Source organism: Sapajus apella, unplaced genomic scaffold (assembly GCF_009761245.1).
Source record: "Sapajus apella isolate SASKATOON/1434 unplaced genomic scaffold, GSC_monkey_1.0 scaffold195, whole genome shotgun sequence".
Taxonomy (NCBI): domain Eukaryota; kingdom Metazoa; phylum Chordata; class Mammalia; order Primates; family Cebidae; genus Sapajus; species Sapajus apella.
Window position 1 is genome coordinate 774,866 of NW_022437135.1, and position 9,754 is coordinate 784,619.

Below are 9,754 nucleotides of genomic sequence, written 5' to 3' on the forward strand. Positions count from 1 at the left end.
GGACGGAGGAGGGAAGGCGAGGAGCTGCCTGCACCTGGGAGGCCGGTGTGCACTGTGGCTCTGCTCTGGAGTGGCTGGCCCCTGCGCCACTCTCGTGCACACATGGCTCTTGCGGGAATGCTGAAAGCTGTTTCTCCCATCACCCACAGGTTCACCTCTCTCGTGTTGCTTCGCTGAGATGGGCTTCTCCTCATCTTCTGGCGCCCTCAGCTCCGGCTCCTTCCCCTCAGCCGGGCGCTGCAGATGCGGCTCTCTGTCGGCCTCCGACGGGCTGTCGGCCCAGTGCTGATCTGGCAGAGGGCAGGGCAGAAGCAGGGGCACACCCTAAGCAAGGCTGGCTTCTTTTCCCCCTGAGGGCTGGCCCACTACTTGCTCATTTGCAATACAACTGCTCAGGTGCAGGCCAGGTGACCCTTGTGATGCAGGGATCTGCCTGCTGGACCACCCCGCTGGACCACCCCCTCCCAAGGGGTCCGGCCAAGAGCACCCTCCTGCCTTTGGAATGTGGGGCTGCATCAAAGCCTGTGGGGCTCTGTTTCTTTTTAAACACAGCAATAGTGACACATGACGGACCGTGACAGAGAGACGGGGCCTGCGGAGGGCATGCCTGGCCCCACGGCCCTTCTATCCACCTCCTCCTCTCAGCAGCCCGGCTGCCACGCACGTCCACAGCTGGGGCCTGCACCCCTCACAGGCTCGGACGCTTCTCACTCCTCTCAGCTTCGCCCCTGAGCCCCTCAGCCCCCCACAACCTGACTGCGATACAGAACACACCTCTGGGTATCTAGCTTTGGGAGCCAGTCTGCTGGATTAAAGGGCTTGTATGAAGCCACAGTGTGGCTCAGGCGCCCAGCTCAGCCAGACGAGTCGCCTGGTGCTTGTGGGTGGGTGGTGGTTGGGTGGAATGAGATGCATTCCAGTCATGGCAGAGCCAAGAGGGAACCAGGAGGCCCAATGGCTGCCTCACTGAGCTTGATTTTGCTGGAAAGCGTATTTCCTTCATCTTCCCTGAGCTCCCACCACGGGGGTGGGGAAGGCGGACCCCTACCATCATCCAGCTCAGCACCAGTGTCCCCTGGGTCCCCATCCTCTGCTGCCTCGCCTTCTATCTCGGCTGGTTCCGAGTCCACATCTTCCTCTAGGTCATTCTCATCCAACGGGGCTGCAAAGCAGAAAGGTTCAAAGGAAGGAAGGAAAGGCAGACAGACAGGCTGCATCTTCCTTTCTCAGGACCGTGCCATGCAGGCCCCGGGACAGGGGAGATGGTGCCAGGCCCAGGGAGCTCTCCGCACACAGCGTGGGCACTGGGGGGGCCTGGGGCCCCCAAACATGGGAGGTTGGCATTTCTCAATGCTAGGGGCCAAGTGGGAAGAGAAGAGTGGCTGAAGGTGGGGACCGTCCATCTTCCCCTAAAGGCCACTCTAGGAGCCTCAGCTGAGGAGGGTGGAAGGGGAAATGTTGCTTCTCTGGGCCTGAGCCCAGCAGCACGTGCCAAAGCCTGGCCATGTCAGGCACCGTGCCGTCCGCCTCACACCCCGAATCTGAAAATCCAAAATCCAAAATGCTCCAAAATCTGAAATTTTCTGAGTGCTGACAAGAGGCCAAGTGGAAAATTCCACAGCAGACCTCATATGGTGACAGTCACAGCCAAAACTTTTGTTTCATGCACAAAATTATTAAACATATTGCATAAAATTATCCTCCGGCTACATGTATGAGGTGTACACGACACATAAATAAGTTTCCTGTTTAGACTTGGGTCCCGTCCCCAAGATCTCTCATTATGAGAGAGCTGAAAAAAATTTGAAATCCAAAACACTTCTGGTCTCAAATATTTCGGATAAGAAACACCCAGCCTGCCACATAATTAGAGGGACTGTTTCCAATTCCTCTCTTTCAGTGAGAAAGCCGAGGTCCAGACAGCGGAGGAGGCTGTTCACAGTGCCGTGTGCAGGGGCACCAGATGAGCTTCCCTCGGGATAATTTAGAGGAATATTAATACTTCGTGAGAGCATGGGGGGCTGAGGGTATGTAAAGTTCATCCTCTGGACCCCAAGTGGCCCTTTAGGGCTGCAATACGGGGCAAAGCCCCTGACAACTTGCCTTCCCCGGGAGCCAGCCCCCAGGCACGCACACACCCTGCCTCACCTCCCACACTCAGAAATTGCAGCAGCAGGAAGAGCACGCTCCGCTCTGCGGACACTGTGAGACCTGCGCCACCTGAGACCCACGGGACCACTGCCAGGGTCTGAGGGCTCTCCTAGGGTTCAAGCCCAGCCACCCTCAAATTACCCCTAACGGTTTTAACTTCAGGAGAAAGGAGTTATGCTCTGAGGCCCACATACAAGAGCCTGCGTATCAAAGCCCCAGGCTGGAGCAGGGAGCTGGTGGCGCCTGGTTAGGCGGATTTCTTCAAAAACTGTGTGGAAGGACACAGTGTCTTCTCTCCACAGGCCAGGCACTTAGAAAATGCCAGAACGTTTTATTCCTTGACCGAGGTGGCAGTTACGTGTTTTTTTTTTTTTTTTTTCTTTTTGAGACAGAGTCTTGCTCTGTTGTCCAGGCTGGAGTGCAATGGCACGTTTTCAGCTCACTGCAACCTCCGCTTCCCAGGTTCAAGCAATTGTCGTGCCTTAGCCTCCCGCGTAGCTGGGATTACAGGCATGCACCACCATGCCTGGCTAATTTATTTTTTAGTAGAGACAGGGTTTTACCATGTTGGCCAGGATGGTCTTGATCTCTTGACCTCGTGATCCGCCCACCTCAGCCTCCCAAAGTGCTGGGATTACAGGCGTGAGCCACTGTGCCCGGCTGCAAGTTTTTGTTTCTTTAATAATTCCTTAGGCTGTATGTAAGATGCGGGTTCAAATCTAGTTTTTGAAGAACTGTATGAAACAGGTTTGGAAGGCAACAGACGGCCCACGTCACGGGGAGATGGGCGGGTTCCCGGACTGGCTGACGGGGCCAGGCGTCTCCCTGAGACACCAGAGTGGCCCACGGAGCTGGCCGTGCCCAATGCTACCCTACAGCAGCGCCACCTGCCGGGGAAGCAGTGCGGAAACGCCTCAAATATTTCTATTGGTTAAAGCCTCGGTGTGAAAACACTGCTTTTGGCCACTCGAGGGAAGACACTTCATCCAACAGCAGGGAGTGGGACTTCTGAGGCACAGACAAAATAATTCACGCTGCACTACAGCAATTCTGAGAAGGCTGGCGGGACAAAGGCCCCCCTGAGAACGGAATCTGGCCCATCCCATGGAGAGGGCCATCGTGCCCGACAGGCTTGTTGGGGTGATTCTGGGTGCCCAGGCATCAAGATGGCAACTCTACACTCCCGCTGGTGAGTGAACTGGACACCAGCACCCAGGAGACCCACACAGGCCTCCCAGCCGGGCACCATCCAAGGCACCCTGGGTTAGCCCGATCCCATCCTGGTGCCTTGGTCCTTCATGTGGCTCTCCTATAGACTTTCCACTAAGACACGCCTGTGGTAGAGTCAGGGGTGAGAAGTCTACACTCTTGGCAGTACCTTGAAAGGAACAATCGTCACAAAGATTAAAAAAACAAACAGGTGAGAAATAACGCAGCAGCAGTGTTGAAAGAGACGCAGCTCGAAGGGTGGATCTGGGGGTGAAATTCAGGTTAAGATGGAATGCAGGGTGCTGAAAGCTGCCACGCAGGTTGATGAGCCACACGCTAGGAAAGCCAGGAGCCACTGACCCACTCAGCTCTTGGTTCCCTTCAGCTGCCAGCTGGGAGGCTCCTGCCCTCCGCCCTAGGGACCTACGCTGTCTAGAAGAGGGCAAGGAGCACACAGAGCAGTGGTCCTTCCCTGCGGCCGTGTGCGTGTGCGTTTCTCCCACTGCCGGGAGGACACAGGGACAGGCTGGGGAAGCCCCACGAGCTCCCGTGTGTGACCCAGAAGTGACCGCTAGGACAGCGGTGCTGTTGGGGGCAACACTGTCCTTCCTCTAGCAGTGGCTGACAACTCAGGGGGGGATTCTGGGTGTCTTCATGGCGAGTGGAGGCCAAGAATGTTAAACCTTCTTCGAGGGAAAGAGTTGTCCTGCCCCAGATGTCAGCAGCCTCTCAGTGAGAAACACACTTCCAGAAAAATTTAGGGAGGACAACACAGGCTGCTCAACAATCTCTTGTGCTTGAAGAGACGCCTGCAGCTCAAGCTGGATGTGTCTGTTTTAAATTCAGTGCCCATGGTCACAGCCAGCCTGTCCTCACCTTCAGCTGACCAACACCCACCCCTCCTCTGCTCTTCCCTCTCACAGTCACCCTCCCATAACCCCTGGCTTTGACTGCCTCCCTCTCTGATACCTTGTAGGCATGTGAAGTATCTTCGGATTCCTCCCCTTTCACATTTAATCTACCCACCTCGATTTCAACACACTTTAAATCACAGTGCCAAAAATGCTCTTTCAGCTTTGGCCTTTTTACCCAGCTGTCAGTAAAAACCTGCCTGTGTCCGTCGTGCCTGCCCTCCTGCTTCCCTTTGGGCTGCCCTGAAGGAGGGGTGTGCGTCTGATCCATGCAAGGGCGGGCTGTCTGCAAGGCATGCAGGTGCCCCCGCCCGCCTCCGCCGCCCTGGCATGCACTAGCGACAGGCCCAGGAGTCTAGTGTTAAGGTACCAGCAGAGCCGCCTAGAGAGAGGTTATGATGAGTGGGGAGAGAATGAACATCACCAGACTACCTCCGGAGACCGTCTCCAGCCAGGCCTGCACCGCCGCGCGGCGTACGGAGGGAAGGTCGGGCACTGAATTTAAAACAGACGACAAGTACAACGTTACACAGCAATACGCGTTCCCAATGAGGAGAGCCAAGGTCATCCTTCAAATCCAAACAGAAGAGAAGCTGAGGCAGCGTTCAGAACAGAGGCCCGCCCGGCACCAAGGGGCGTGAGCGCTGCTGCCGGCCTGTGGTGGAGAATCGGGATGAGGAGGGAAGGGGGGAACCCAAGGCAGAGCTGGCCCAGGGCTGCAGGGTGCTCCCGCGCATGCAGGTGTTCACAGCGCCGCCGCAACCTGAACACGGAGGTTGGTCTTGCCTATAGGTGAAGATTTGGGGCCGGGGAAGAACAATCGTCTCATTAAATGCTGTTTCATGACGGCAGGAAACGCCCCTTTTGTATGCCCAGAGCCTGGCAGGGTGTATGGCCCGTGACTGGTGCCGAATGAAAACGTGCACGCACAGGAGTAACAGCGGAGGTCAGGGACACTGAGGGTGGGCGTTTGGAAGACGGCATGCAGGGGAGGACGGCACAGCGGTCGCCATGTCCCTCTGGTCTGCACGGGTTTCCTCTTACTGCTATTCCTTTATTACAAATGAAGCCAGCATAAGGTGCATCTTCATCCTACTGTGTGGCGCAGACCGTCTCACCCAAGCCTGGGGCTGGAGACCACCCTACTGTGGAGGCCTCCTGGAGAGACGTCGCTTTCCAAGACATCACTTCACTTCAAGACATGCTGCTCCCGCCCCCCCTCCTGCCAACACACATTCATGTCCAGACACACCCTGTGAGGAAAGTACCAGAACATTTTACAAAGTGGGGAAAGAGCAGCCGTGACCAGAAACATGGGAGAAAGACAGCAAAATTCTTGGTTTACCCAAGATCAGGTTCATCTGACCATTCTGCATCAATGGAGAAAGAATCCACAACCTCTTAATCCACAGAGAACTTTACATATCCTCAGATGAGAAGTACGGGGGTCACAAGTGACAGCAGCAAAGGGGGTGTGCCTTTGATCTGATGGGGGCTCTGCCTGACAGAAAGGCCACCTGTGGTGACAGAGGTGGCAGGTGGGTGGTGCTTGGGGCACTGCGGCCAGGGGCTGGGCGTGGTTACCTCTGGAGGCAGAGGACTCGGAGGTGGGCGCCATCCTCTCTTCCTCCTCCCTCTCACGGATGTGAGTCCAGTGCACGTCGGCCTGGATCTCCAGAGGATCCGCCGCGTGCATGACCTGCTGGAGCCTCTGGTTCCCGGCTAGTGTCCCAGGGTCAGGGGGTGGAGAAGACGAGGTGGGGAAGGAGGGGATGAAATAGTGTGGGAAAGGAAACAGAAAGAGAAGTTACAGCATTGGCCAAATCAGTATGAATCAGAAAGAAGTAAACATTAAGAGCACATACGCACATGTACACACACACACACACACACACACACACACACACACACACACTCACTCTCTCTCTCTCTCTCTCTCTCTCTCTCTCTCTCTCCTTCTGCTCATTCAGTGTGAACTGGTCATTTCCAGCCACATGTGTACCATTAAATTCAGTGAAGAGAATCACACGTTCTTTTCTAAGGCTCCTTTCATCCTAAGCTGCATTCAGGCGACCCATGTGCCAACCCGGAAAAAGAGTGGATTCTAGCCTGCTCCTGCAGGCCCAGACCCCAGGGTCACAAGGACCCGCTCTGTCCCTGGCAGTGTGAGACTCCAGGGATGCACTATCCTGCCCCTCTGCTGGTCACACAGCAAGGTGCCCACTACTGTTTGCCCAGCTGATGGCCAGGTGGCAAGAGAGGTGGGGAGAGACTGTGTCATTCTGCCATGCCGGCCAGCTCACACAGGGCAGAGACAGACTCTGCTGCACCTTGGTTTGCATCTTCTGCAGCTGAAGCTGCTGCTGGAGAGAAAAAGTCCCCCTCCCTTAGCAGGCCTCAAGCTGGGTCCGAGGCAAGGACACAGATCCCAGTGGAGGGTGGACCCAGGGGAGGTGACAGCTGGGAGGGAAGCAGAGCTATTTCCTGCACATTTCCAAACACTGGAAGTTCGAGGGTGAGAGTGAGACCAACACCTCTCTGAGGTCAAAGCCCTTTCCTGAAAACTCCACGTGGTGCCCTGCGTATCACCTTCCTTTGGAAACAAGGCCTGGTTTCTCAGCTAAATGGAAACTCACCGGTGGCCACTCTGGATCCCTGCCCTGTGGGACCCCTGCACTGAGTGCTTGGACCATGCCATGTAGTTGGGTTAAGATAAAGGAGCAGCCAGCAACTGGGAAGGGAGGGTGGCCGTTCAGGCAGCAAGAGCAGATGCCGCCTGAGCTGAAGGGCTCGCATTCCTGCCTGGAGCCAGCTTCCATCTTGGAACGGGTGTCGCGCCTCCTCTCAGAGTCTAACTGGACAAGCTGGCCTTGGCTTCAGTCACTATGACAGCCTCTTCAAGCGACAGAGAATGTGAAATAGGCAGAAAGGACCAGGAGACCACCCAGTGCGATGCTGGCCCTGCGCTCTGTCGGACGTGGGGTATTAGCCCCTTGCTGGAGTTGCTGGTCTCCAGAGATTTGTGGACTTTTTCTAAGGTCATTTTGCCTTTCTTTATGGTGCTGGGTGGGACGGAATCACAGCAAAGTCACCTAACAGCCTGGATGTTTGCAGGACGGAGGAAGGTAAGTCAAGGAGAATGGCAGGGCCTCTCTCTACCTTCTCAGCAACAAACAGAAGAGAGGTATTCTTCTCTGAGGCCTGCTGACACATGCAGCTTTGGGGACTTACTCACAGCACAAGCCAGCATTTCCTCCTTTCTCAGAGAAACGTTAAAGGCACCTGCGCTGGTGACAGGAGGTTTCTTGCATCAGAGAAGCAGCCAAGTGTTGGCTGGAGATGAGGAACTCGCGGCAAACCACGTGGGGCACAGATGGGGCCTTATTCCATGCAGCCACTTCCGGAGCCTTCTCCGACTCCCCCTGAGCCTCTCTTCTGACTCCCATGCTACTTTGCACCTGTCGGGCTGGCTGGGCCCAGGGAGCCCACTGAGATGTACGCAGAGCTCGCCAGCACAGTACCATTTGTCTGTGAGACCTGCTCTTGGAGGCAAATTTTCGATGGCTGCCAGGGAGCCGGGGTAGAAGGTGGGCAGGGGACAAAGTGGGTACCTGTAAATGTTCCCCAATCTTCTTCCTGTGGGAGGTGCCTGGCGCCACTGGCCTTGCAGGAGCTGTGTGCCGGGGCAGTACTCCCCTTCTACAGCAGGGGGAGCCAGACACCCACACAGCGTCCGGAATCCACAGTGGGATGGGTAGGGAGGGGAAGGAAGGGAAGACTGAGGTCCTGCCCCTGCCCGCACAGACACGCACCTGGGCTAGGCACACAGGCTCTGCCTGGACTCCTGGGGTTTGGCTGAGTTTGTCAGTATGTGTTTGTGTAGTTAAAGCCCATTTCCTACAGGTTTGGTCTTGACGTTAGGTCTAAGTCCAGGAAATTAAGTCTGTGTGAAGGACAGCTGGGTCAACCCTCCTGAAAAGGGAATACGCTTCGACCCTGTGCTGTGCCGGGGCTCAAACCACCAAGTGATCGCCACCAGATGGAGACGACGCTGTCTGGAACAGTGCAAGCAAAACACCGTGTCCCGGACCCGGGTTCACAGACCCTGTTTCTCCTACGGCGGACTGCGTGTGGAGTGCGGGCCACCAAGGGCCGGCTGTGGGTCCTGCCCAGCCTCTGCCTCTGGAGGGAAGAGCAGAGTACGGGGAGGGCAGCTCCTTAGGGAGCCCGAGGAAGTCCCTGACCCTGACTGCTCAGCTGGACGCCCGAGGGTGCTCTTCCTTCTGGCCCAACCCACCTCACTGGCGCCAGCATCCCAGAGTAGCACAGCTCCCGGGGGACTGGCCCAGGAATGTGACCCTGACAGTGAAGGGCTTGGGTCTGTGTGCCAGAGAAAACAGACCCCAGGATGGGACTGGGCAGCAAGCACACACGCTCCAGGAGAAGCAGAGATGAGTGCAAGAGCCGAGGGCAGCCGGGGCCAGCGCTCCGGGGCCTGGGCCGCTGAGAACGCAACCTGCACCTCTGGCTCTGCAGGGAGTCACTGGTGCTCAGAAATTACAGGCCATTCTCTTCCTGCTCACTCCACACCCATCTTTCGGGGACGTCCTCACCACCTAGCAGACTTCTGCGCTGCTGGAGTGGGGAGAGAATGGCCTTCCTCCCGCACAGGCCCAGCAAGTCCTTCCTCTCACTCAGGGCCACACACAGCCAGAGACAGGGACAGGATTGAAAAATCTCAAGTCCAAGGCAAGAGACTATTTCAGAACCAGCCAGAGCGGCTGGCCCTGGAGCCTATGAGCCTCGCTTCAGGACACTGGCACCAAAACTGTGTGCTGCCCTGCATGCCGTTAACTAAGCCCCGTCCAGCGGGCACTAAGCTCATAGCCACCTCCGAAACCCTAGGCTAGGAGTCAGGGATCCTCTGGAAAGCTAAATTCCCTTTCTTTATTAAAATAAATTTATTCAACTGAAACTAAAAGGAAAAAAGAGAAAACGAGGAGGAGACAAGAATGAGTGACCCAACTTGGATGAAGTCCTTGGATTAGCTCTCCGCCTTCCACTTCCAGTCTCTCAAACCAATGTGCACAAGGGACACTCCACTGCCAATGGCCTGCTCGACGCCACGGTGTCCTCCCCTCTGCCCCCATGTCTAAGGTCAGGAAGGTGGTCCCTGGGCTGTGCAGGGCCGCGGTATTCTCCCCTCTGCCCCCATGTCTAAGGTCAGGAGGGTGGTCCCCGCGCTGTGCAGGAGTGTCCTCCCCTCTACCCCCATGTCTAAGGTCAGGAGGGTGGTCCCTGGGCTGTGCAGGAGTGTCCTCCCCTCTGCCCCCATGTCTAAGGTCAGGAAGGTGGTCCCTGGGCTATGCAGGAGTGTTCTCCCCTCTGCCCCCATGTCTAAGGTCAGGAGGGTGGTTCCGGGCTGTGCAGGGCCGCGGTGTCCTGCCCTCTGCCCCCATGTCTAAGGTCAGGAGGGTGGTCCC

General features: G+C 56.5%; 1 protein-coding gene across 14 annotated transcripts in view; it reads right to left on the reverse strand.

Moving 5' to 3' along the window:
* Positions 1 to 9,754, reverse strand: part of MICAL3 (microtubule associated monooxygenase, calponin and LIM domain containing 3) — a 112,349-nt gene that overhangs the window by 31,771 nt on the left and 70,824 nt on the right. For 10 of the 14 annotated variants that reach the window (XM_032269603.1, XM_032269595.1, XM_032269602.1 and 7 more), the window contains 4 exons: positions 5,856 to 5,993; positions 4,704 to 4,766; positions 1,049 to 1,162; positions 156 to 290 (listed from right to left, as the gene is read on the reverse strand). In XM_032269603.1, coding sequence (XP_032125494.1) covers positions 156 to 290; positions 1,049 to 1,162; positions 4,704 to 4,766; positions 5,856 to 5,993 — 450 coding nt within the window. The remainder of the gene's footprint in view (positions 1 to 155; positions 291 to 1,048; positions 1,163 to 4,703; positions 4,767 to 5,855; positions 5,994 to 9,754) is intronic. The other 4 variants (XM_032269601.1, XM_032269593.1, XM_032269597.1 and 1 more) reach the window with 3 other exon arrangements.